The 27,950-nt window shown below is 37.6% G+C and overlaps 1 protein-coding gene across 2 annotated transcripts; it reads right to left on the reverse strand.

Annotated features, from left to right (window-relative positions):
- NEK4 (NIMA related kinase 4) lies at window positions 1-27,950 on the reverse strand. Of its 2 annotated transcripts, XM_081937098.1 has the most exons (16): window positions 27,704-27,950; window positions 25,015-25,281; window positions 24,453-24,650; window positions 21,434-21,541; window positions 19,806-19,960; window positions 18,250-18,379; window positions 16,471-16,857; window positions 12,388-12,441; window positions 12,000-12,155; window positions 10,594-10,728; window positions 9,565-9,631; window positions 8,072-8,181; window positions 6,307-6,395; window positions 4,613-4,812; window positions 4,162-4,295; window positions 1-3,597 (listed from the first exon to the last, which is right to left on the reverse strand). In XM_081937098.1, the coding sequence occupies exons 1-16, from the start codon at window positions 27,794-27,796 to the stop codon at window positions 3,505-3,507; spliced, it is 2,376 nt and encodes a 791-aa protein (XP_081793224.1). In that variant the 5' UTR covers window positions 27,797-27,950; the 3' UTR covers window positions 1-3,504. The 2 variants fall into 2 exon arrangements, with proteins under 2 accessions (XP_081793224.1, XP_081793225.1); XM_081937099.1 differs by lacking the exon at window positions 12,388-12,441 and having other exon boundaries at window positions 27,704-27,949.

Raw genomic sequence — 27,950 nt, forward strand, 5'->3', positions numbered from 1 at the left:
GCCAGAAACGGCCCATTTTCCAACTTCCAGTGGTCCCGGTAGGTCCGTTTTTCGCCCTCCCCAGGCTCCAGAGGCTTTCTAGGAGCCTGAGGAGGTCGGGAAACAGGCGAACACAGCCTGTAAGGAACGGACTTCCGCTTTGTGCATTGGGCGGTTTTTCGCCCTCCAGAGGCTTCATGGAAGCCTCCAGAGGGTGAAAAATGGCTAAAGATCAAGGCCAAAAATCATCTGGCCATCGCGCACATGCATGCTGGAGCTGACAGGGCAATGCCTCGCATGCCCTCAGAAGTGGCACACGTGCCATAGGTTCACCATCATGGATCTAGGGTATGGTACATTTGGTGATTGATTAAGTAATTTAAATATTATAATAGCTGCATTTAATAGCGGAATTTCTTAGTTTACTATAGTTTAACTCAGCAATCATTTTCTAGTATATCTTAAAAGGATTAAGTAAGCTGTGGAAAGAATTATTTTGATGCTCCATTGTCTGCAGTGGTTTAAAGTCTACTACCACTAATCATAGAAATCTCAAGTATTTAATAATCTTAACTAGTCAATAAAATAAGTCAATCTCTTTAAACCACTGTTAAGATATTATTGCAAAATCATAATAGGACTAATTTTGAATCTCTGCTTATATAATATTTTAAATAATATGTACCTATTCAAGGCATTTTCAAACTAGTCATGTGAATTCCAGCAAAAATGAAAATCATCTAACTCTTTATTGATTACCACTTATGGGATGAGATTTTAATGGATTATAGTTCACTTTAACAGATGCAATATGGATTATTCAGAGTTTCAGATGATAGACTCATGAACATATAGTAATTATCAGTTATGATCACTAATAATAAATACACAAAAAAAATAATGCCAGAAATCACAGTAGTATCTAAAAGCTACAGTAGCAACTATGTTAACTCCTTAACACTAATTGACCTTATTTGCAGTGATCTTCCCTGAGTGAATGAACTTCAAAAGAAATTCTAGCATGAAAGGTCAAATTAAATTTGATATAGCAATCCTATTTTATCACCTATGACTTGGACCAAGATTATAGGGGCATATATGGATTATACCAGAATGATTTTCAACGTTTTGATGCTATAACCATTTTGCTTTTATATCCTATGTATTTAATTTCCTTCTGACAGGACTCTTCTGCATTATCTAACCTCCATCATTGATGCATACTTTTCCTACATCTGAACTATAATCCATAATCCATATTTTATGATAAATGCGGATATTCTGGGAATTGGCAAAGCATTTGTTGCTTTTAAATTTTATTACTGCATGTCCTAAAAATAGCAATAGCACTTGGACTTTCGTATACCACTTTAGAGTGCTTTACAGCACTCTCTAAGCAGTTTAGAGTCAGCATATTGCTGACAATGATAACTCTGTTTTCCAGATTTTCTATGAAAGTTATTGATAAAACAGCTGAGTTTGTATAACAACTATATTTTGGGGATATCACATCTCCTTCCACTTTGAGAAATGTTTGATCTGGCAGTGAATTTCCATTGGCAGAATAAGCAATGGTAGAATTTTCACCCTCTGCTTTATATCAAATTGTCCGTAATATTGGGGATATGGTAACAGCATTGCCATCTATGCTCCTTTTTATCAACACAAGTATTCTGAGAAATTCTATTCAGTTCTGTTCAGTGGATGCTGTGACTAATGAAATTAACTCCTGGATCCAATCCATTTAAAGCACGGGGGGGGGGGGAGGTTCCTTGTCTTCTTGGAGCCCTGCACTGGCTATAATTAGGGCCAGGTGTTCCTATGAAATATTATTTTAGGCCTTTGAGCACAATAGTGTTTCTGCTTCCTATTATTTTCACTGTTACATCTACTGATTCAGATTCCTTGGCAATTCTCTCTGCACTCAAGACATAGTCCTGCGTAACCTTAAAACTGTTATCATTTGGCAAAACGATGTTTCCATTTGTGGCTTCTGAACTGGCCTTAGTGATTGTTTATTTCACATATTATTTAATTTTACTTGATTTAATCAATTATACATTGTTAATGGGTTTAAAGGGTCTGGTGTCCCTTAAGAGTTAGAGTTGCCTAGGACTGACACTAAGTGGTTTACGTTTCTTGACTGTATAATCAAATTCTAAAGATATTCTATTATTTTTGCTTGATGCTTAGCTTTTCAGTGCAATATAAATAAATTTTTTAAGTCTAAGAACTTTTGCCATTTGGGCTCATAAAACTAAAAAGCAAGCAAGACAAAATTTAGTAGAAATTTCTAATATTTCCATCACTTCAAAGCCTTTTATAATAAAATCATTCTTCTTAATTGCTATGAAGTTTAACATCTGAAATGATTTAATTAAACACATCCCATCACAACCCAAAGTTTATTAAAATAATAGGCATTATGTTTCAAGCAAAATGATGCTCTATTTATGTTGTTTTCCCATCCTCTTATTAAAAAAATAATGAAAATAATTTCTCAGATAAAATAAGTTTGTAATTGTTAGAATGGTACATAAAAAGCCCTACAAGATTTTTTACTTTAAAAAAATGTCATACTAATCTATGTATCCAATATTATATGTGAATATTGGATAAATAGATCACTACACCATTGTTTAAAAAAATACTGGCTGTCAGATATGTTGATAAAGATGTAAACACATACTATATATTCCAACTGAAGAGAATATATGTAGTTCATGGTTGAATTCTGATGTTCTTGGTACTCTCTGAGCTTATTTGAAGAAAACAAAAAGACTTCAATACATCTCCAGCAACCAATACCCAGACAAGCAGGGTATTAACACCAGACAAACAAGCAGAAAACGATATCCCAATGAAGGAATTAACAATGAGTGTTGCCCACTAACATTGGCCAAGACCAAGCTACTGTGTATAAACAGGGAGCACACCACATACTTGGCAGCACTGATGATGTTACCTAATTGGGTAATGAAGCACATGCAAGCAAACAAGAGAGCATTAAGGTCTTGACATAATCATATTCTTTTCATGTATCTATGTATTGGTGCATCACATCTCTGTTCTTTTCCTGAATAGAATTCATTTTTTTTTCTTTTCATTATACCACAATGTTAATTGAAAATTATTCTACTTTAATGAAAATTCTATTCTTGGGCTGAAATCAGAAAGAGTCTAAAATAGCGAATTCCAACACAGTACATTTGACTATATGCAGGATTGCCCGTTTTAAATGATGATTGACATTGAAACAAAAATAATTTAATATGTTTTAAAAAGACAGAATCATTAGAAAGTGCTGCTTATTGCTAGTATTTTTTTTAAAAATCCCATTTATCCAAACTTACCTTTAAGCATGTATTGTCCTTATAAACTAAATATACAATGTACAATAGATAACAAGAAACAGTATGGGAAAAGGTTTATCTTCTAAGTGAATGAATCTAAGAAAATTTTAAAAATCAATCCAGTTACAAACTGAGTGTCTTTCAGGAAGAAACAGTTCAACTGAGGTATTTGTCAAAGTTTCACATTGTCTTCTAAGAACTTTAAATGACGAGCCTTCATACTATAAGATGTGTACTTTTCTCCCATGAGCTTCCGCAAACATAGCTATTTAAAAGGAGGGAAAACATATTGTAATTCAAACAAGAATAGTTCCTTTTAGCAGAGATTATATGCAAGACTGATCTCTATTAAATCCACAGATAACTAGTGCACGTATTTGGGAAATTGCCCAATTAAAAATTCATAAAACACTGAGTTTGATGGCAACACAAATATGGTAATAGTGGAAAACACTAAGACATGTTAATGGACAATATGTGCAGCTAGGGTTGAAATGTTGGCATCTTGATTTATAAGCTTATTCACTAAGCTTACAAACATTCACTGCCAAATTAAGTAATATCAGTGCTTTGGCACAAGGAAATTGGGTTTGCAGAGTTTGTACCTTGCCCTACCTACCTTGATCTGTCTAATTTGGTTGGCTGTATTGTTTCATCTTAGATTGTTCTTGCCTATCTTGCTGGAATAGTTTGTAGATTGTATTTATTTCTGTGAGTCTGTTATTTCTGATCTATTTTATCAGATTTCCAGGTTTCTAGGAATTCTTTTACATTCTTCGATTAGCATTTAAAATGATATTTTATATTTGTTCTGTCAAAAAAAACATACCTCTCTTTTCTGTTCATCCTCTTCTTCCATTGCATAATAAACTTTTTCTAGCAGCTTTATCCCAATTCCTTGAACTACATCTGCTCTTAAAATCTCAACCAATCTCCTAATATTCTGGGGACCAGACTTGACATCTAATAAAATAATAAAATACATTATTTTTTGAATTTTATTTCTGGCAACTAGATAAAGCCAATAATTGCCGAGATCAAGTGTAAACATTTTCATTTTAATTCAGATCAATACTCTGGAGATTCTCAGATTTTATTCAGCATTCTATTCCAAATAATCAGAATTGGTGCTAATATCATTTCCACAGATAGAATACGTTGAACAGAACCTTTAAAATGGAAATTGCTTTTCTTCTGACTTAATAAATGGGTTTTTTTTTTGTAATACTAGAGCAGAAAATCTAATTTGAACATCAAAGTTTCAAGCATAATATACAGACCTGAAGGAAGCTCTTGAAATTGAAATTCATCAGGTTCCTCAGCTGCTTTCCCATGTAAGATCAGTGTATCCCTATATTTCCTATTTAGCCTGAACTGTGAGTCAGGTGTTCGCATTGCAAATTGTGAATAGCTTTCAATATTATCCATTTTTAGTGTTTGCGTCATCAACTGTAGCAAGTCATTCATTTCATTACTTTTTCTGCAAAGCAAGAAGATACTTCAGCATACTCCAAATCATACACAATTTGAGAAATTTAATGATGAACTATTTGAACTGAGTATAGTACACAATGGTTTAAGTCTTATTTTCCAAAAGGGTTTTGTTATTTTTCTCTTCCTGCTCTAGAATGAGGAATGGGTTGGAGATAAACCAAGAGAGAGCAAGACAAGAATAAAAGATTTCACAAAACCATACTGGTTGTCTTCAACTTATAACTGGGCCTGGAATTTCAGCCATACAACATTGTGGTCATAGGTTGAAGCTCCATGTAAGAGGACACAATTTTACAACTGTTTTTATGACAGTCATAAAGTAAGTCATTGTCATTAAACATATTACATAGCCATTAAATAAACCATGCCGGAGTCCAGCAAAAATGTTACAAATCTTGGTTATGTCATTGCAAGATGCTACAATCTATTGTAAATGAGAGCCAATTGCCAAGCACCTGAACTGCAATCACATGATCAGGTGGGCACGGCAGTCATAACTTCAAGGGTGGATCATAAGGAGCTTTTTACATTTGGATGTTTGACAAATGATTCACATTTATGATGGTTGCAGGGTTCAAGAGTCATGTGATCGCCTTTTGTGACCTTCTGACAAGCAAAGTCAAGGGGGAAACCAGATTAATTTAACAACCATGTTACTAATTTAACAACTGCAGTGATTCACTTAACCACTGTGGCAAAAAAAAAAGTCATAAAATGGGGCAAAACTCACTTAACTAATTTCTCACTTAGCAACATAAATGTTGGGCTCAATTGTGGTCGTACGTTGAGGACGACCAGTACCTGCACACATATCGGGTTTAAGAATATTTGTCTGTTGGCTGAATCAAAGAAACCGTTATGCAGAAAACTACAAATTGACAATGTTTTTTTCATAAAACTTTACAAATGGGAGAGTGGAAGCTTCAAATTCTCACTAAGATAATGTGAAAAAGATGCAGAAGTTTACTGAGATTGTTTTAAAAACTATAAAAAGAATGTGAATTTGTATAGTGTGGATTTTCACAGTAATTTTAAAGAAAGTTTTGACATAGTTCTTCTAGCGTTTTTATAAGCGGGAAGAGTGAATTATTTCCATCATGCATTTCATTTTTTCGTGTGCTGCTTTCAACCCAGTTATTTTTAGTTTATACTTTCCTTTTAAAAGGATATCTTAAAATAGTAAATACTGAGAGGTTTTTATACCACAGTACAATACTTCCTAAACTTGGCTATTGATGGTTAGGGTTAGGGTTAGGGTTTTATTGAGTCTTGAACTAGGGACATAACTATATCACACATGTATACAGATACACAAGTGCATTCAGTGACTGACTATGGCTTAATATCCACAATGGGCTTATCATATAATACACTAATGGTTTACAAACAGCAATAGTTGTATTTATATAATAAACAAGCTATATACTGTATGTGATTAACATGTGCGAACCACCCATAACTACACACAGAAAACACCCACCTTTCTTTACAATCTCCATCTGATTTTTCTGTAGAGCTTGTAGAAGAGCTCAGTTCATCCTGAGCGCAACAACCAGTTAAGCTTTTCTTCTGTTGGGGACAATTTTTCAAGTACAAAAAAACAGAGAGAACCATTATAGGCATAATTGAATAGAAAATTCTCTTTCTTGCTGCTCAGTGAAAGAGCAATGTGAATTTAGCTCCATTTACGTTTCTAATGAAATACTTTTATAGACGACAGTACTTGAAAGCATAGCAGATTAGAAGCTACTTTCAATGATGATAATGTTTCTATAAGTATCCTACATAAGGACATATCAGAACCCCCCCCCCCCTCGGGGAAACTCCTACTTGAGAAAGACCCCAAAGTCTATGCTGTGAGCTACTTCTGCAATATTCTTCTGCAAAAGGATGCTTTGACCAATGCAGAAGAATTAAGCTGCTTATATATACAAAGGAGGATAAGGACCCTGAGGCAGCCCTTAGAATAACAGCATCCTTGTGAAGTGTGTTGGGCTGAGAGAATCACCTAACTGGTTTTCATGCCTAATGAAGGCCTATAAAATAAGTCAGAGTTTCCTATGAAGGAGATATATTTTGTATTTTTGCAAGCTACTTTGATCCAGAGGGAAATTATGATCATTGAGGATTTGTGATCCAGATTGATCTGTTGGAAATAGATTGTATGAGGCTCTGAAATCTGTTCTACTCAAGTATGCCTTTGATGATTTGTCTAATTTTTTTTAATGACTTGTTTAGTATCTCTGGTACGCCATCCCTTTTCTCTTTGGACAAAAGGTAGGAAATACCACTTTCTGGCCCTGTGGAAACCAAATGTATTTGAATATAAAGTTTTTGTGATGGGCGGGTGGAGGGGGTGATAACAATAGATCTCCTGAAATGCTTAAGATTTGTTCAAGTGCTCTGGGATTCATAGTCCATTTACCAAGGTCCTGGTCCTCAACTGAACCAATCTCCAGATGTGTTGTGGATCAGACAAAAGATAGCACATTGTCTTCAACCCAACATGGAGGTTTGGCTGCTCCTTTCATCAGATATTGCTCTTCTTTTAATGTTGGCTGTGGTAGTCATACAGAAGTTTTAGAAGCTCAAAGTTGGTTGTGCTATGGGCAACTCCCAAAAGCTCATATTGCTTTTTAATGCTTCTTCTATCCAAACACCCTGAATTACTTAACCCCAACAATTCATCTACCTCCCCCATCCTGAGACTGGCATCTCTGGTGAGTTGTACTTGGTACAAGGGTCACAGCTCCATTTCATTGGAAAGAGCTTCGAAGACAGCAGTCCCCAACCTTTTTGGCACCAGTTTTGTGGAAGACAATTTTTTCATGGACTGGGGAGAGAGGGGGGGGGGAGCGGGCAACCTAGATCCATCACATGCAGAGTTTACCGTAGTGTTTGCGCTCCTATGCGAATCTAATGCCTGATGATCTGAGGCGGAACTGAGGCATTGATGCTAGCACAAAGGAGCAGCTGCAAATATAGATGAAGTACTTGCCTTACAATTCTAAGCCCTGTCTCCAAACTTAGTGGGAGGAAGATATGCCCTGCCTCTGCTATAAAAAATGACAGATTTCCAAAAATAATTGTTTTTTTTCAGAAGTATAATAATCTAAGCAGTAGAAATTTTAGAGGTAATCATCTAAATAATAGAAATTCCATGTATTGATGGCTGACACATACCTTTTTTAATACTTCACAATGTTGTAAATTGTTACTATACTTAACATATGACAACTACTTACCTTATCAGTGCTTGGTTCTGAAGTAAACTGAGCAATCTGAATAGAACTGTCTTCCTTTGGAAGTTTTGTTTCTGTCGATGCATTATAAGACATTCGTCTTACAGAAGGCCCTGAAAAGGACCAATGAATATTATGTATAGTTTATTCTTATTTTGCTTCATACATGTGCTATTATGACAGCAGGATCAAATGCTTGATAAACTAAAATAGACCTTCCTTCGGTTCAGTTTAACATTCAGTCATGTATGAGATTTTTGTCCTGCCTTTCCTCTAGGAATTCAAAGAAGTGTATAATCCTTTTTTTCTCCTACAGCAACTCTAAGGTAGGTTGGGCTGAAAAATTTGACTATCTCAGTGTCCTTTATTGAGTTTCCATGGATGGAGGAGGATTTGAATTTGGGTTCCCTCCACGATACTGTATTTTAATCATTACATCTTAATCCCTCAATCCCTTCCACCCTCTTGTTGATACTTTTCCAAGTATAATGAAGAGGAAGTTTAGTTTCCAACTCCTGTAGTAGTTGATGTGATCATTGTGGCGAGCCACAAAGTATGCATTTCCCAGAAAGCAAATTGATAAAAATGAAAAGGAAGGGAATTTGTCAAAAACCTCAGTACCAAAGACAACATATCCAAAACACCAACTCATTGTTCAAAGACATGCCTACTTCCAGTCAGCAGATCAGGTTAGTATAGTAAGTGAAGTAGCCCAGAAACTGAAAGTAGAGGCCTTACGTCCCTCTCACTATTACAATATAACAGAATATTCACTTTACAGAGGGCAAATTGATGAAGGCCACAAAGAAGAAAAATACAACACCAACATGAAACAAATATCCACATTCAAGAAAAACAGCAGAAATAAGAGATTGTCCCATCATTTCCCATATTTTCCATACAATAAGATATCCCCCCCCCCCACACACACACACACACATTTTTAGACTGATGATGTTCCTTCCTCCTTGTCATGGTACTTTTTTCCTCTGGGCGGTTGTGAATCTTTTAAAACCATTGAGTGTAACTATCCAATATTTTTATTTTCCAAGACTTAAGCAAGCCAGATCCCCATTTAAGTTTTCAGTTAAGTGAAGTCACCTTAAGAAATAACTTCAGGAGACAGAAGTGTATTTGTGGGAATAATTTTTGCTGTAACAGTCAGCCCCCCCCCTTGAGAGAATTTTTTTACTGAAAATTTGTCACAGATAAGGTGTGTGCATCTATGTGAATATAAGAAAGTAAAATGTAAAATAGAAGAATAAAAGAAAACAAACAAACCACCAGATAAACAATCAAGCAATAAACAAAAGCTTAATCAAGGAACTGCCAAGGAAGAAAACAAATACCTCACCAATCCTGACAGGACAAGCTATTATATAAAAAGAGAGAACAAACCCCATTCTCTTCTAGCACTGAGAGACCACTAGAAGGCTACCAAGCCAACCACCAAGCTCAGAGAGCTCCAAGGACTTCACAGCAGAGAAAAGTATTACCAGAAGAAAGCATGTCTTCTTGGCATTGCTTTAATCTTCTCCTTTCTCGAGCTGATAATGGCCGATCCTTTGAAAGGAGATAAAGTAAAAAACAGTAAACGGTGTATCTTTTTATTGATTATAGAAATTAAAATTTTACAACTAAATGATAGGTCATTAGACACTTCTTTGTATTTATTCTATAAAATTCATGAAGCCACTTTAAAGAACTACACTGCTCTATTACTTTGTAATCCCATTTTAAATACCATATTTTTGGAGACGCACCTTTCCCCCCCCAAAAAAGAGGGTGAAAATCTGGCTGCATCTTATACACTGAATACAGCATTTTTGGCCTCCCCAAACCCCGCTCCGTGCATCCCGTTTTTTGCAAAAATGGACGCGCAGAGGGCCTGGGAGGCCTGCAAAGTGCTACTGGGGCAGGGGAGGGCAAAAACGAGTAAAAAATGGGCCTTTTTCACAAGAACAGAGCTGTTTTGTCCTTCCAAGCCACCAGGAGCACTCTGCAGGCCTTCCAAACTCTCTGCACACCCTGTTTTTGCAAATAAAAAAAGGGGGGGGGCTTTTTCATGAAAAACAGGCCATCTTTTGCCCTCCCCAGCCCCCAGGAGCACACTACAGGCCTCCCACACCCTTTGCACGCCCTGTTTTTGCGAAGAACGGGGCCATTTTTCACTTCCCAAACCCCCCACTCATCGCATTTTTGCCCTCCACGGCCCCCAGGAGCACTTTGCAGGCCTCCCAAACTCCGTGCATGCCCCTTTTTCACAAAAAAACGGGATGTGCAGAGGGTTTGGGTGGCCTGCAGAGTGCTCCTGGGACCTGGGGAGGGCAAAACTTTTATTTCAAATTTACCTCTTCAAAATCTTGGTGTGTCTTATACTCCACTGCATCTTACAGTCTGAAAAATATGGCAGTTCTACACAGTTCTGGCAATGTTACATCAGATTGGCATATAAAATGAGAACATTCAAATTGAGTAGTTTCTTTAAAAAGGATATGTTGTACCTAAAGATATTTGGTACAAACCTTGGAATGTTCTACTTCAAAGCTTTTCGACTTTTTCAGAACGATTGCAGCACACTGGTGGTCTGTGTTAACTTCTTTTGTCGTTACATTCACAGCAGGCAAAGCGGGCAGTTGCCGAGCACCAAGTGCTGCAATCTTAACAAGGAGAAATAGCGCCTTTAAAAAAGATTTCTTCCCAAAAAACAGGTACAGTATGAGAGTTGCATTCACTCAAGAACGAGTGGAAGGACTCCACAAGGACAAGTCTCGTGACTGTGCTGGTACCCATTAAACATGACCAATACAGGATATTTCCAATAATATTTCCGTAACATCTGGAGCACCACAGAATATCCAGCCTTGGATGAAGTTAATTCCCAACTTATTAATATTCAAATAGCACTTCCATTTCATATTTCACATGGATAGAATAGAGTATCATACATCCCAGACAACACATTATATATTTATCATTCCAGTAAAGTCAAATGTTCTGTCAGTTAGTTCTTTACAACATATACTACAAACTAACATCAGCTTTTATACTGAAATGTGTTAACCTATGAAATAAAGCTTTTTAAACTGAACTTTCAATTGAATATACTTGGTTAATATAAATATCTATAGAAACTAATGGTAGGGGTTTTTTATTTTTAAAAGATTTCCCTACGCATGCGTGTCCCTCCCCTTCACCCATTTTTGGCTTCCAGGTGGTGCAGGTGGCCTTCCATGCCCAAAATGGGGCGTGTGGGGGGGGGACCCTCGCACGGCACCCCTACACTCCGTTTTGGCTTCCAGGTTGTGCAGGAGGCTTTTCAGGCCCAAAACGGGGCACGGGGAGGGGTTCACGCAGTGCCCCCATGCCCCGTTTTGGCTTTCAAGTTGATGCAGGCAGCTCTCCAGGCCCAAAAAGAGGCACGGGGGGGGGCATGTGCATGTCTGCAAATCTCCAAAATGCAATGCATGCACCACTCGTACATGCGCCTCATCCCCCACGCATGTGTGTGCGCATCCCCCACATGCACTCTGCACCCACACATGTATGGCAGAGACTTGAAAACCAGCTGGCTGGCGGTAGGCACGCGAACATGTGCACCGGAGCTGGTTGGCATGCCCACAGAGAGGGCTCAGTGTGCCACCTGTGGTATGCATCAGTTCTAGTATCTCGGATGCCTCAGAAGCTGAAAATGCTGCTGGTCAAAACTATGTTGTCCAAAGTCAATATCCCTGCTTTCACCCATTTTTTTTCAATATCATTATCTTTTTTCCAATTTTTAATGTTGGATTTCCTCATATTTAGCATGGGGGAAAGTATCGAATCTGTTTTTATTGAACATTCCATTCCATAGTTTTCTAACTAATATAATTGTTTCCACAGATATTAGTGTTCTACTGAATTTAGATCCTAATACTGTCCTAATCTTTACCTTGTCTAAGCAGATCTCAGACTGTTCCTGCTTCTTATGTCGTCGCTGTCGTGACAAGGAAGGCTCTTGAACTGATCCTTGAGGCCGAAAACAAGGAGTGCTTATAGGCAGAATGGAATCTTTAGCTTCTCCTGAGTTTTCACAGGAGGCTTCATTCTACAAATATATATATATATACACACACACTTTACAATATTTCAATTCATGCTGTCCAGAATCAAGTATATATACACTTAGTTCAAAAGTGTTAACAGAAAGCCAAAATTATTTTTATTTTAATCAAAATTAAATTCACTTAAGTACTGAAGAAAATCCTGTCATTGTACCTTAAAATAAATCATTGGCATAATTATATTTGTGTTGCAGACCACAAATTTCAAATACTTACCAAAATTTTTCTAGGATCAATCAGTACTAGCAGTTTCTCAGTACAGTCCAGACTCTGGAAAGAGAGTTTGCTGTATTTTCATGAATACCCACTATTATAACATTAAATAAAATGTTATATAAGCATTAGGAAACTGAAAGAACAACATCTCCATTATTGAAGGGAGTAAAAGGACTATTAGCTAGGCACTAAACACAAAAGCTGGACAATTGAACTAATACTGTATCATTTACCTAAGGCTAAACTAATAAGTAAAGAAATTACAAACTACCCTAGAAGATGTCAATGATAAACGTTTTTGTAATATTGCAAGGAAAACTACTGTATGTGAATATCCTATATGGTATGTTCTAGTCTAATGTACTTCTGATTAATTCCAGCAAATCTTCCAGGATCTTGAAGGATGATTATGGGAAAAATAGGAGAAGAAGGAGTATTATGCATTGTATATTTGTTGCCTTTTATTCTTTATAAAAATTAACAAGGTGCGACAAAGATATAAAATTTAAATGACCATGTTTTTCGGAGTATAAGATGCACTGGAGTATAGGATGCATCAAGGTTTTGAAGAGGCAATTTTTTTAAAAAAGTAGGTAGATAGAGGGATAGGGAGAGAGAGAGAAATATAGTAGGTAGGTAGGTAGGTAGGTAGGTAGGTAGGTAGGGAGAGAGAGAGAGAGAGAGAGAGTAGTTAGGTAGATAGTTAAAGGGATATAGAGAGAGAAATAGAGAGAGATAGAGAGAGAAATACAGTAGATAGGTAGGGAGAGAGAGAGTGAGTAGGTAGGTTGGTAGGTAGAGGGACAGAGAGAGAAATAGAGAGAGAGAAATACAGTAGATAGGGAGAGAGTAGGTAGGTAGGTAGATAAAGGGAGAGAGAGTGAGAGAGAGAGAGAAATACAGTAGGTAGTTAGGGAGAGAGAGTGAGTAGGTAGGTAGATAGAGGGAGAGAGAGAGAGAAATACAGTAGGTAAGTAGGGAGAGAGAAAGTAGGTAGGTAGATGTTTCCAGGTGTATTTATCCATGTGCTGGAAAAGAAAATCACTGACAACCTGCAGCACCTAAGACTTTGTTTTTACTGGCACAGCACTTGATCAATGTAATTCTCATCAATCAGTTAAAGAGCTTTCCAAAAGGAAAAAAAGTTTTTGCACTCTGCAAACCTCACAAAAACGGCCCGTTTTTCACAAAAATGGCCCCGTTTTTTTAAAAGGCAGAAATAGACTTGGGGGACTTGCAGAGTGCTCCTGGGGGGGTGGAGGGGCTAAAAACAAGCAAAAAAGGGCCTGTTTTTCGCAAAAACGGGCCCGTTTTTTGTCAAAAAAATTGCATGCATAGTCTTATGGAGGCTTATAGAGTGCTGCCGGGGGGGGGGCAAAAAAGGCCCGTTTTTTGCTCATTTCTGCCCTCCCCAGCCCCCAGGAGCTCTCTGAAAGCCTCCATAAGGGTATGCACGGCCATTTTGGTGAAAGGGGCCAGGCTTCGGGAGGCAAAAAAATGCTGTATTCGATGTATAAGACACACCCAGATTTTCAGCCTCTTTTTTGAGGAAAAAAGGTGCGTCTTATACTCCGAAAAATATGGTAGGCTTATTTGTTTAAATTCAGTTTGCCTATTTTAGGAAAATTGTGCAAAGGTCCTTATCAACCTCAATAGTTCTAAGCCCCAAAATCTGATCACAAAAGGTTCAGAAATATTTAGATCTGAATTGCATTGAAATAAGTGCATAAGTATTCATTTAATAGTCCTCCAAAAGTAAATAGTACAGCACAATTGTTCTACCTAGAAAAACAGCTATCACTTTCTCAAAAATGATATTATCTGATAGAAATTAAAATGAAATTAAATACTGAGAGTAGATTTGGGAAGGGAAAGATAAAATACCTGACTTTTCAGCAAAAAATCTGAGGTTGAGTAGGAAAAATCTAATCGGAAGAGATGCTAAGGGAGAGGTGAATGCACAATTTGCAAGCTAATAATAATTAGCTACCTTAATAATTCTAAAGTCCTTAGTTAGAGTTGAATTATTAAATTTCTACTAGTCTTAGACTGGGAATCTAACTATAACTTACATATCCATAAACCATAACTGTTAGGTAAGCTCCCCGTTAGGAGAGTGAGTATACAGAGAAGCGTAATGAGAGTTGTGTTGGAGAACACACAAACCAGCATACAGAGACACTGCAGTTTAAATAGGGTTTTACTTTTGTGGAAAATAGAGGTATTCAGAGTTCAATTTATACACGGTTCAGTCAGTTAGTTATCAATGTTCTCAGTTAAGGAGTGATCCATCGAACACAGTCCAGTATCATATAATCAGTTCAGCACACAAAGTAGCTAACAGTAGCAAAACTCACAGTAACTCACAATACATCCACCGATCAGCATCTAACAAACAGAGAGCTAACAGTCATTCTGGCTCCCTCATATGGCTGCTTGAGGTAATAGCAACCAACCACATTTTACAGCTGGGTGTCAGTGACTACATCATTGTTATATTCCAATTTATCCCACCCAACGAATTCAATAAATTGAGCACTAGCGCTACAGTATACTTTAGTCGTGCCTTTTTCCCAAAATCTAAATGATCTATGGTTGGCCTCGTAACCTACGAAAAATAACTGACGAGCTCTATGTTGTCCTTTCAGTCTTACTTGTGAGGGAATATGCACCCATGCCGGAGCTCCAAATGTGTGAAGATAGCTTAAATCAGGTTTTCTGCATGCCAACGAGTGAATGGCAATTCACCAGTTGTATTTACATTATTTAAAACATGGTTACTACACATCATAGCTTCACCTCACAGTGTTTCAGGCAATCCTGAATCAACTAACATAGTTTGAGCCATGGCTTGTAATGTTTGCCCCCTTTGTTCTATAAATGAGTTATGTTGTGGCCTATAAGGAGCAGAATGTTTATGCTCAATACCAGCTGATCTCAACATTGTTTGAAATTTACAGTTTGTAAACTCAGTTCCGTTATCGGTTACAACAGTAATCACCTTAGATTTAATTTTTCTTTCAGCAAATCTTAGCCCCCTCATATGGCTGCTTGAGGTAACAGCAACCAATCACATTTTACAGCAGTACTTAAAGCTACAGTACTACTATCATGGTTTATATATTGATGACCCAACTGTTAGCTTACATTCCTAACAATAACAACAAAGCAACATTTGCCTCTCCCATGTCCTTGGGAAGGACTTGCTTGGTGGATAAAAATGCCAAATCCAGTTTAAACATCTGGCCGATTATGTGACAAAACATAGTATATTTATGCTGCCCACATATTTGTATAGCAATACATTTCTAAAAAAAAATTTCCAATCAATGGACACAATTAATAAATATACTGTTAAACAACGTTACTACATTAACAATGAATCATAAAAAAAATCTGAGACTACCAAAGCACCAATGTGTCTAATGTTCTGTGTCCCTCAAACACCTTTGTACTCTAGAAGAAATCTGCACTGCTTTACCTAAGAAAAAGAGCTGTTTCAATAGAGAAAAACTAACTAATACCACAGGATAAACTTATGACATCAGGTCATGACCTAAGCTTAGCACTAGGAGTTACTGAGAAGAAAGCAGCATTTCAATCACTTTTTCAACAGATTTGCAGGCAGTCCTTGACTTACCACCACAACTGAGCCCAAAGTTTCTGTTGCTAAGCAAGACAGTTGTTAAGTGAGTTTTATCCCAATTTATGATGTTTCTTGCCATAGCTGTTAAGTTGAATCATTGAAGTGCTTAAGTTAGTAACACGGTTGTTAAGTGAATCTGGCTTCCTCATTGACTTTGTCAGAAGATCGCAAAAGATTATCACATGAACCCAGGATACTGCAACCATCATAAATACATGCTAGTTACCAAGCATCCAAATTCTGATCACATGAGCGTGGAATGCTGCAACATTCCTAAGTGTGAAAACCGGTTATAAGTCACTTTTGACAGTGCCATTGTAACTTTGAACATAAAGAAATGATCTTAAGTCAAGGACTGCCTGTACATCTTCTAATTTGATCATATTCACATACACATATACATATATGAAACTGAAAATAATTATTTTATTGCTTACACATGAAATCTTTGAAGTGGGTTGCAGAACGTTCGTAGTGTCATCACTATTATCTGTTTCCTTAGCATCTACATCTCCAGTTTTTGGGCAAGTCTTTGACATTTTCAGTAAATTTTCTTCCTCTAGTTCTGGGACATTTTTTGCTTTTTCAGGCTCTGCTTCATTGGGAATATGTACATTTTCGGATTCTTTATGTTCTGCTAATTGTTTGGTTGCAGAGTTTCTCTTTTCCAGTGAAACAATAAGTATATCTACTTTGCTCATTGTTGCCAAAGAGGCATCTAAACTATTCAAACCATTTTTGCTGATGTCTTCAGGTTCAGGTGCTAGTTTCTTTGAAGAGGAAACTTCAAATGTTTTATTATTGATTAAACATTTATCTTCATTCTGTAATGTCAAGAAGTACAATTAAGTCACCAATTCTATTAAACTAGATTATTTTAAACGTAAGCATAAAATTACGGTAATCTATTTTGATCTGACTTGATCCAGCTATGAGATTTTGCATGGGATGGATGGAGGACTGGGGAAAGGCATGGCATGTTTTACTAGAATGGTATAATACAGCACTGGCTTAGCCAACAACAATAACAAAAGACCTCTTAGTTATATGGGAGGTGCACAAATGATGGAAAAGGTCAGTCATACAGACGCCAGGGTGTTAGTCTGCTTCATATTTCTTGCAATAGCCTTAGTTGGTGTGGAAGTGGGTTTCCCTGTCCTTATTTACAGGATGCATTGAAGGCTCTGTAGGTCCAAGACACATGAAGAGCCAATATCTTCGATCTACGTTGGTTCAGGTCCTTCAGTACCTGACCAAATATGCAAAAGATGGATATGGTATTTCAATTTATTAATCTTATATTATAAGATTATTATAGTATTATTGTAAAACTATGTTGTGAAGGGGCAGGTGTGAGAACTTAAGACAAGAAGAATATATCGGAATTACTTATTAATTCCAACTCTCTCCCTGTTTTATCAAGCGATCACTAAGGAGTCTGACTCTGATTGCCATGAAGTAGCACCAGAAAGTATCTTTTTCTCTCATATTACTTCCCCATTCCCATCTTCCACAACATAGCTATAGTTATTACATGACCACTATTAGAAACATTGTACCACATGTTATTGTTTATTTTTTGAAAAGCAACTCTTCATAGAACTCAATATTTACATTGAGTTTTCCATATTCCCGCAAAGGAAATCATCAGATACCATTCTGGCTGAAAATAAGATATTGTAACATGCACTGTAAAAAAAAAGGTGTTCTATCTTCTACTCATTTAGGGGTTCTCCAAGGGTTAGTTTTACTATTCTAGAATAGACCCATGCCTTTGCAAACAACTTTGTGAAGAACAAGAGACTAACTTCACTTTTGAGTGGCATATCTTGGCCTGAACTTTGAACAGGAAATAGCACAGGAAAAGGAACAAGGTAGAAACTGAGCAAAATTTAAATTTATTTTAAATGGAAGCATTTAATTCATTAGTCTCCATGGTTTTCAGAATCTTCTTCAATGACATGTAAATTACAATTCAGTGGCAATTTCTGTAGGTTTGGTGATGCCCAACACTTTAGGGCAACTGACACTGCACCTCCAATTGAATAGAATTTAAATGGGTATGATTATGAGAGAAAAAAATAGATGGAAGTACTAAGAATTAATTGGTATTCTTCCTCTTTAATTTGAAACAAAATTTGTATTTTATTAAATTTGACCATGGGCATTTTTTCTGCCCTATCCATTCTGGATAACGAGCGAAAATAATAACTTGCCCCATTGGACTTCTTTGAAAGTTCATTTGGAAGCTTCTGAGGTTCTGTACTTTCTTTCTTTAATTCAGTTTTCTCTGAAGATTCCCGAGGTTTGGGTTCAGATACTTTCTTATGATTTTTAGATGTTTTTCTTTAAGGAAAAAGCAAGAAAATATGTTATCAGATTTACAAAATGTAGACATTTTAAAATACTTTTTGCCAAAAAATAGTTTTTTCATATTTCTATGTATAGATTTACTTTTTCTGAAGACCTGAATGTGCAGCTATATGGATATTATTTTAGATACAAAACTATTTCTCAAGTCATGAACATTTGTGAAATATGATTTAATTAGCTACCTTCAAGAATGTGTTGGTTAGATCAACAGGGCATCTGAATCCAACATCTCAAGAATGGCAAAAAATAAAAGTATTACTTCCTATGAAACCCCATCATTGTTCTCATTTTCCCTGTAGCCCTTGGATTTATTTCCTGTACTGCTGTAGAGGTTTCCCTACTCTGCACCAAACTCGAGGGGCAGTCAATGAAGATTAACCTTTATTTTTCCTTTGCTTTCACAGATAAACCTTTTTTCAATATTTAGTTGCTTGAAAACTTTTTATAAAATTCTGGAATATGAAAATATTCTTCAAATTTGAAAATAGTTTAGTTAGATCTTTGCATAATAAATAATTGAGGCACAACACAACATGAAGTAAAAAGCACCAAGTAGTTGAAATAATTATGAGCCAATGTGATATAGAATCAAACTGATACTGAAGATATATAGCCCCTGAAACAAACCCATACACTTTTTCTTAAGCCTTACACTATCACGCACTACATTACTGCCTTCCAGCTTTCGTCACACGCATGCGCAAAGGACAGCTGGCCAGCATGCATGCGTGTGACGTAACCTGGAAGTACAGCTGGGCACCATGCGCATACGCACTGGCCACCTACTCTCTTCCAGGTTTTGGTGCTCTGGCACACTTTCTCTCTTGGTTCGGCACTCCGTGCCAAAAAGGTTAGCCACCACTGACCTATGCCATTCAATTTCTATCAGCTGATATTTCAAATTGATAGGGATACACAACTGATGCTTTGGTCACAAGCAAGACAGCAGCAAGGAAGGTGGCTTTTGGTTTCTCCATATTTCTAATTCTTCAGAAGGGTCTCAGCCTCAGGACCTATGATATTAGACTGCTGCATATGGATGTGATCCAGTCTTCCAACAAGTCACTCCTATGCTCACTTTGGACTTGCATAAACTTTTGCTATTCTCCAACTCACCTGGAATAGCTATCTGAATCGCCAAAAGTTCCATATGAGCAGGAATCAGGTTTGGTGGCTACCACTAATACAGAAGGAGCTTTGATTTGGGCTATAACACAAACTAATTCTATCTCTATCTCTCTCTGTCTCCCTGTATGTATAATAAAAATGGGCTGTGTTTCCAAGTCAACCTTGCCTCAAGAATCCACTATCAAAGACAGTATATGAACTCCAGGATGGTATAATACCAATAACACTAAACACTTTGCTTCAAATTATTTTTCATTTAAATATCTCTTACGCCTTCGTAGCTTCCAAAAACAGAGAGATTTGCTGCTTGATATACGGTTGCCTCAATATGTTCCTGACACTGGGTCTCTCCTCTGGCTTTTTACTAAGCATTGTTCTTATCAGTTCTTTCAACTGAGTGCTATAATCTTTTGGCATTGGTGGCAGCTGTTAAAAGAAGAACACAGAAGAAAAAAAGAGCTTAAAAAGTATTTGGAAGCTTCAGCTGATGCAGAATTTGGTTGTAGCATGGAGAATTAATGGCTCAATGCAGAAGACACCTCTGCTTTACAAGCTGCATTGGCTTCCAGGTGCTTCAGATTGCAATTAAAAAACCTGGCATTTATTTTTAAGGCCTTTCATGGCTTCGGATTATTACTTTCAGGACTGTCTCTCCGAATTATTTCTACTCATCCCACCCATTTTGGCAGGAGCACATTCTGGGTCCAATCAGCTAAGGAGTGTCAACTGCCGAGAACCTTTTCTTCCATGGTGCCTACTCTGTGCAACATCGTTCCTACTGAAAGTTTTCGTTTTTTTATTTATTTATGATGTTTGGCTAAATATTTTTATTTTTATACAGTGCCTTCTATGTATTGCATTTATTTTATTGTAAACTGCCTGGAATATGTAAGGTAGATGTCCATATAAATTGAATGAAAGAATGAATAAAAATAAGTCATGATGGCATTTGGATGCTGCTTTCTTTTGTTAGAATAACACTAACAATGTTTTATGATGGTGCTGAATAACAGGTACTTTACAACTGGTCCTCGAAGTTCCAGACTTCCCAGCACACCCATTGTCACACAATTGTGGTCTTGCCACCTGACAACCAGCTGGCAGATATGACAGTTGCAGCATCCTGGTCATGTGATCACAATTTGTAACATTTCCTGCCAGCTTCCCATAAGAAAAATCAATGGGGCAGCCAACAGGGAAAGTATCTCCCTTCCTGCAACAACCATTCCCAGACCCCACACTGTTCACACTGCACCTCGCTAACCCCTTGCACATCTCATTGACTTTGCTTGTTAGAAATCAGCAAGAGGTTGTGAGGAGGTCCTTGCTTAAACACACGCAATCATCACTTAATGACAGCAATGGAGAGTCATATGCTGTTGAGCTAAGCAATGCAGTCATATGCTGTTGAGCTATATTACCACATCACTTAGCGATGGAAATTCCAGGCCCAATTACCATCATTAACCAAGGACTACTTGCATAATTGCTAGGGAACCTAAGAGAGTCACTACTCAGGAAATTTAACAGATGTGACTATCAGATTAGTTATATGTTTGAAATCTAAGCAACATATAATATTCGTATTTATTTGAAATAAACTGTTTTTGAAATAAATTGCTTTGTATGAGGATACTACATTCATCATCCATGATAAATGCGTTTTGTGCCAACACAAAGAAAGCAACATTTATCAATTTACCCAATATTCGCTACCAATTGTTTATTTGGGAACATCCTTGAGATTGTTCATTGAAAAGGATAGCATTAGCCATATTTAGCAGCACATATTTCAATATGACTTGCAAGTGTTTTATCCTCTATGTAGTTTTCTCATAATAACAAATTGCAAATTCTCTATGTGAAGGAAGCCTAGTAAATAGTAGGTAAAAAATATACCTTTCCTTCAATAATTCGATAAACCAAGGAATTCATGTCTTTAGCATTAAAAGCATGCTTCAAGGTGGCCATTTCATATGCACAGCAACCCAAGGCCCAAACATCAGACTGTAAAAGCAAACAAATCACAATATTTATTTTAAAGCCATCCAAATAAAATCAAATGAGGTACATGTTGCCTGCACAATCTATTTCACAGGTGTTCCTTAAATCAAATATCTTAAACTGTCTTCTTGTGTAGTAAATTGACCAAAGTTTGCTAGAAATTGCTGTCAAACATTATGCTATCTACCTACCTACCTGGAGAGGACAATGCAGCTTTTGAAATTTCTGATGTGGTTCCCATTCCAATATATCAAATTGTCTATTTTTGTTCCCTCTAGTTCAGGGGTCCCAAACCCACAGAGTGCTGCCCACTACTGGGCTGTGGCCTATTTGTAACCAGGCCGTGTGAGCAGCAGGTTTGCGAGCTTGTGTGCACAGCTCCACTTGGAGTCAAGCTGTGTGTGCATGTGTACGCCAATGTTCCCCCTAAGCTGTGTAGCTGCGCGGCTGCGCACGTGACAAGAAAACGCGGCAGAGCAGTTTCCAACTGCCGCGCAGTGGTTTTTAATATCACACGCACAGCGTGATGTACAGAAGATCCAGAGAGAATAAACTCCTCTGTCTGCCTTTCAAAGGAGAGGTGAGTGTTGTCAAGTTGGAGCTTTGGGCTGATTTTATGTGGGGATTATTACATCTTGGGAAAGGGAGGACGGTAGAAAGAACAGGGAGTATTTCAGACTGGGGACCTGTGTAGTTTTGCTGCTAGTGTAAGAAGCCAATTCTCTCTTAGAAAGCTGCAGTTGCAAGAGTTCATTTGAGCGGTTGCTGCCTTTACAGTATTTTGCATTCAGCTTCCCTGCACCCATTGTTAGGATTTTTTGCAGGATTCAGACGTTCAACATCAGCTTCCACTTGTTACTGTCCTGTATTTATAGGGGGGGGAGGAAGGGCTTCTGCTCTCTCGTTCCATTTCTTCAAAAGAAAAATCTATGAAGAGGGGAACAGACAGAATATTGCACCTGCCTGTTCCTTTTCACTCTAGGAATTCAGTATCTAGAAGCGAAATAATCTTTTCCCCTTCCCCCTCCCTTCCAAGCTGAACTTCTAGCTAAGCTAAAGCTTTTTCTTTTGCTCCGTTCCTTGCGGTATTCCCTGTAGGGAAAGTAGAGCATCTTTCTGAAGGAACTTGGTGCACTGAACATTTATGCCAGTTAGGTTTATAAGTGGAAAATGAAAGGAATTGTGAAGAGAGATAAAGTCAACTGGAAGGCAGCACCCTGGATCCAATGTGGGTGAGAATTCCTCAGTCTTCATTTTAGAAGAGTCTCTGCAGGAGACTCTCTTATCATATTGGAAACAATTTGATTTCCTTGCAGTCCACATAAAGGATGATAGCTACGGTCTTGGACACAGAAAACCAATAACATACCAATGTGGCAACTGGATTGAAATTTTAACACGCAGAGACTCTATGCAGTTGATGTGGCAGAGTAAAGGAATTCTACATGTTTTATGAAAAGAACAGTAGAAATTACACTGGACACTGCAATGGCTGTGTTAGCCAGTTGCAAAGATTTACTAACTTTTGGGTATCAGTGAAGGTATAACAAACCCAGCAGTTTTCATAACTTTTGTCTAATATGAGTTCAGAATAAATCATAGATGCTAGCATGCATAGGGTATGTAACTGGCATTTCAAATACTGCTCAGCGGAATGAAATTATGTGCAATATTGTGTGAACATTTCAAATGTGCTTTAGCTATTGAACAGTCATATGTCACAATTAGAAGTTGCATCTTTACAAAACCTAAATGGAAATTAATTTTTCTCAATACCTTGGGGTATTTTGGATTTCATTTGTCATCCCCTCCCCTTTCTTTCTTTATAGCATTGAACAGATTCTGTGACAGGTATGTGTACACATGGCTTTGGAATCAGTAATATTGCAACAGCAGTTCTAGGTTGTGGTCTTGTAGTATTTAAAAATTGATGCAGAATTTATTTTATTTACTGAATTTGTACATTGCATTTCAAAATAGGTAGCTGTCTTTCATAAGGTGGCTGGGAGTAAAAAAATATACACTTTTAATTAAGCGGGTACCTTGAATAAACATAACTTTGAGTTTCAAAGTTTTTGTTGTTGTCTTGGGTGACATCTGTGAAAAAAAATTCAGGTGCTCACTGCTCAGACATGAAAATGTGCCACTAAAACACTATACTTTTCCGTGCACACTGAAAAAAAATTAGAGGGAACATTGGCGTACGCACATCGGTCTGCTACTTCAGTTGCCCGGTTCCCCTCTCCCCATCCCCAGGCTGTCAAGCTGCAAAGGGACTGCTGCTCTAGATAACTACCATACTTAAAGATGCAATATTTTTAAATGCAATTCACTAGAATTATGAAAATAATGTAAACTGTTTTCATAGAATCAAGATAGATACATGTGAAATAAATTGCAGGGAGTAGAATGGAAAGAATATCAGGAAGACTCATTAGAAATTAACAAATAGGATGTTTCAAATTGTTGCAATGTGGAGCATTCAGTCTTCCAGACCTTCCACCAGTCCTTCTTCCAAAATAGCCCATCCCATTTAACCTATCCAGCAATTTTTACTTTTCCCTTCAAAAGACAATCAACATTCTAGGTTCACTATGCATATTAAATTTCCTTAGCAGTTTCTGCTTTGGGAATGTCTTTGCTTTTTCTTTGTAAAGTTTTTCTTTTTGCTTGTTCTTGTTTTCTTGCTACACGTTTGTACTGGTTTACTACCAGTAGCTGCAAAAATTCAGAGGACCACAAGGATAGCAAAGAAATACAAATCATTGACTCTTTGCTGTAATATATTGGTTGTCTGATTGCTGGCAGCCCAGATAGGGTGTGTTTAACTGGCAATGCCTCATCTCAAGAACAGTGTAGGCTGGTTACTTGTAGAAACCTAACAGAATAAGTTCATTTATATGATATACTTTACCTTGTAATTGTAAGGCTTGTTAGAGAACAACTCAGGGCTCATATAGTAAGGAGTGCCAATTAGAGTACTAGCCATATCATGCTGATTATCCAGCACTCTGGCGATTCCCAGATCTCCCACTTTGATAATATTAGAACGCGTCAGGAAAACATTTTGAGTTTTGAGATCTCTATGCAGAATGTGCTTCTCATGCAAATACTGAAAATTAAAATATTAGAATTCATAAATAACATATCAAGTTTATTTCCTGCATGACAAAAAAACCCCCCACAATTATTTAGTAAACTATGAGCTCCTTGCAGAGGGAAGGGAATACATTAAATAAATCTGTCAAGCTGGGTAGCCATTATTACCAATCACATTTTGTTGACTCCGTAGATATTCATAAGATAATAAAAAGTATATCACGAATATATTCCTTATTTTCTATGCTCATTACAAATATCCATGGAAACTAGCAATAGGCTTCCCAGAACACATTAGAAAATGATAAAACGACTAAAATAAATTGATGCTAAAATTCAATGATACCAGAACTGTCTAGTGAAGGGAAGTGAGATACCTGCAGTGCCATAGCAATCTGAACAAGCCACTCCACCACTTGAGACTCAGGAAGAAGTTGTCCTTTCTGCTCTTTCAGTTTATGATATAAATCTCCTCCTTCACAGAAGCCCATGACAATGTACAGCAAGCCATTATCTCCTTCCCAGGACTCTCTATAGGTGACTATGTTTGGATGCTTCAATTGTGACAATAGCTGGGCTTCCTGCTCTGCTGCTTTTCTCTCACGGCTTGAGGCATGTTTAAGGTTCAGCCTTTTGATAACATACTGCAGAAACAAAAAAAAAAGAATATTACTGTAAGTGAAAGAAATCTAAAGATCAACCACGTGGAGCAAACTTGGCTAACACTATTAAAATTACCACATGAGAAAAGAAATGAGTTTTTTAAAATAAAAATCCTCCCATCTGCAAAAGCAACGTGTATGAAGGAGGAAGAGAAGGGTGCAAGAAACAAATAAGTTTGAAACTGTATATAAAAAGTAATTGCTATGTAGCCTGATAATATATGTCAACCTCTGTCAAAACTCTAGCCGTAGCATTATCCACTAGGCAAAATTTGACATTTTTCAAGGAAAGCAAATAATTTTTGCAAGTAGAAAATACAACACCTTAAAATAAACGTAACTCTAGGATTATAAATACAGTTAAATCTCCATTCAAGGAAAGGGCTCTGTTAATACTGTATGTTAGCCAAAGGCACTTCTCACAGGCATATTCTCTCTAGGGACCAATAAAGGTTCCAAGAACATCTCCACACCCCCAGCCTGATTCTTCAAAAGTACAAACTATATCACAAATCCCAGAATGACATGTCTGCCGACATACAGAACCTTCATTTAATTCACACTGCATTTAATTTAATAATTTAAATGACACTTGTTTAAAAAATTTCCTGTACTAAATTTGGTATCCTTGTTTTAAATATATACTTTGGAATTAGCGTGAAAAAGCTAAGACAATCCTCAGTTTTGAAATGTAATTCAATATTTTTTTCCTGATTACTGGATGTCTTAGTATATGGCTTGTCTTTCAAACTTCATGCTGGAAATGTAAAATTGATAAGGCACACTGAATGCATATAAGAAAAAGTTTATTTCACTGTTGCCCTTTTTTTGCTTTAAAATATTTGTTATTTGCTTTATAAGACCAGAAATCAATAAGGTTTTAAAGATGTATGTGAATTGTTTAATTTATCAAAATCTTGGAATTTCTATATTAAGAATTGTGGACTGGTTTTCTTCTTCTTTAACACATATCAATTTTATATATTAGACACAAAATGAAAAAAATATCCTGATTATATTTTCAGATTATTTAAAGCTTTAATAAGCTCTAATTTAGGTGTCATCTACAGATATCTTTACTAATGTCCTGAATAAAATCTGCTCTTGCAAGAAAAATAACATTTTGGATGAACAGAAAAATTATGGAATTTGGAAAGAGTCACTCTTCTTAGGATAAATCTAGTGAAGACTGAATGATGAGGATAGAATGGGGGAGAATTGTAGCTCGAAAGCAGAATTAACCAACAAACGAGCAGGGGTATCCTTGGTAATAAATTTCAAAATGAGAGGGAGGAATAGAATAGAATAGCAGAGTTGGAAATGACTTTGTAGGTCATCTAGTCCAACCCCCTGCTGAAGCAGAAGACCCTATACCATTTTTGACAGATGACAGTCCAATCTTTTCTTTAAAACTTGCAGTTTTGGAGCATTTAAAACTTCTGGAGGAAAGTTCTCCACTGATTAATTGTTCTAACTGTCTGGAAATTTCTCCTTAGTTCTAGGTTGCTTCGATTAGCTTCCATCCATTGCTTCTTGTCTTGCCTTCAGGTGCTTTGAGGAACAGCTTGACACTCTCGTCTTTGTAGCAACCCCTGAGATATTGGAACACTGCTATCAGGTCACTCCTAGTCCTTCTTTTCATTAAACTGTTGTTATTGTTAGTTGCGAAGTTGTATCTGACCCATTGCGACCGCATGGGCAACCAGGCCTTCCTGTTCTCTACCATCCTCTGGAGTCCATTTAAGCACACGCTGACTGCTTCGGTGACTCCATCCAGCCACCTCATTTTCTGTTGTCCCGTTCTTCTTTCGCCCTCAGTCTTTCCCAGCATTAGGCTCTTCTCCAGGGAGTCCTCCCTTCTCATTAGGTGGCCAAAGTATTTGAGTTTCATCTTCAGGATCTGGTCTTCTAAAGAGCACTCAGAGTTGATCTTCTCTAGGATTGACCGGTTTGATCGCCTTGCATTCCTGGACTCTTCTCCAGCACCATAGTTCATTAAACTAGACATGTCCAATTCCAGCAACTGTTCCTTATATGTTTTAGCCTCCAGTCCTCTAATCATCTTTGTTGCTCTTCTCTGCGCTCTTTCTAGAGTCTCCACATCTTTTTTTTTAATAGTGTGGTGGCCAAAACTGGATGCAGCATTCCAAGTGGTCGATCCTATTTTCACACGGAGCAACGCCTGTTGCTGAAGGAAAGCCCCACTTTGTGGCGCGGAGTTGTTTTTTAAATTCCCTTTTGGTCGGAGAGCAAAGCAACCAGCGATTCGCACGGGCCACCGTCCTCGCGAAGGCCTCCGGAGGCAGGCAGGTTCCCGTCCGTCCCCCCTCCTCCCAACACGTGTCCCGGACTCTCCGGCGGAGTCCCTCTCCCAACAACCCCTTCCTTCCCCAGCCCGCCTTACCTGTTTGCCGTCATGCCGGTGCCGCACCAGGCTTACTTCCCCGTAGCTGCCCTTCCCCACAACCCGCACAAAAGTGTACTCGCCCAGGGGCATCTTCACGCGACCCCACACTCAGGTAGCCCGTTGAGAGCCGGGAGCGGGGGGACTCCGGCAGCCCCCATCCACCCCCTGCGAGGACGCTGCTACCGATGCCATAGAGATCACCAAACCTCGGAGTGCCATAGAGAGCACTAATTCCAGAACGTAC

Source organism: Natrix helvetica, assembly GCF_964273705.1.
Source record: "Natrix helvetica genome assembly, chromosome: 1".
Taxonomy (NCBI): Eukaryota; Metazoa; Chordata; class Lepidosauria; order Squamata; family Natricidae; genus Natrix; species Natrix helvetica.

Excerpts from the sequence above, each read along its gene's own strand:
- NEK4 (XM_081937098.1), bottom strand. The coding sequence starts at position 27,796 with ATGCCCCTGGGCGAGTACACTTTTGTGCGGGTTGTGGGGAAGGGCAGC. Across the intron at positions 12,156-12,387 it reads TTGATCCTAGAAAAATTTTG|AATGAAGCCTCCTGTGAAAA; the intron begins GTAAGTATTTGA and ends ATATATTTGTAG. Across the intron at positions 4,296-4,612 it reads ATTTCAAGAGCTTCCTTCAG|ATGTCAAGTCTGGTCCCCAG; the intron begins GTCTGTATATTA and ends TTATTTTATTAG.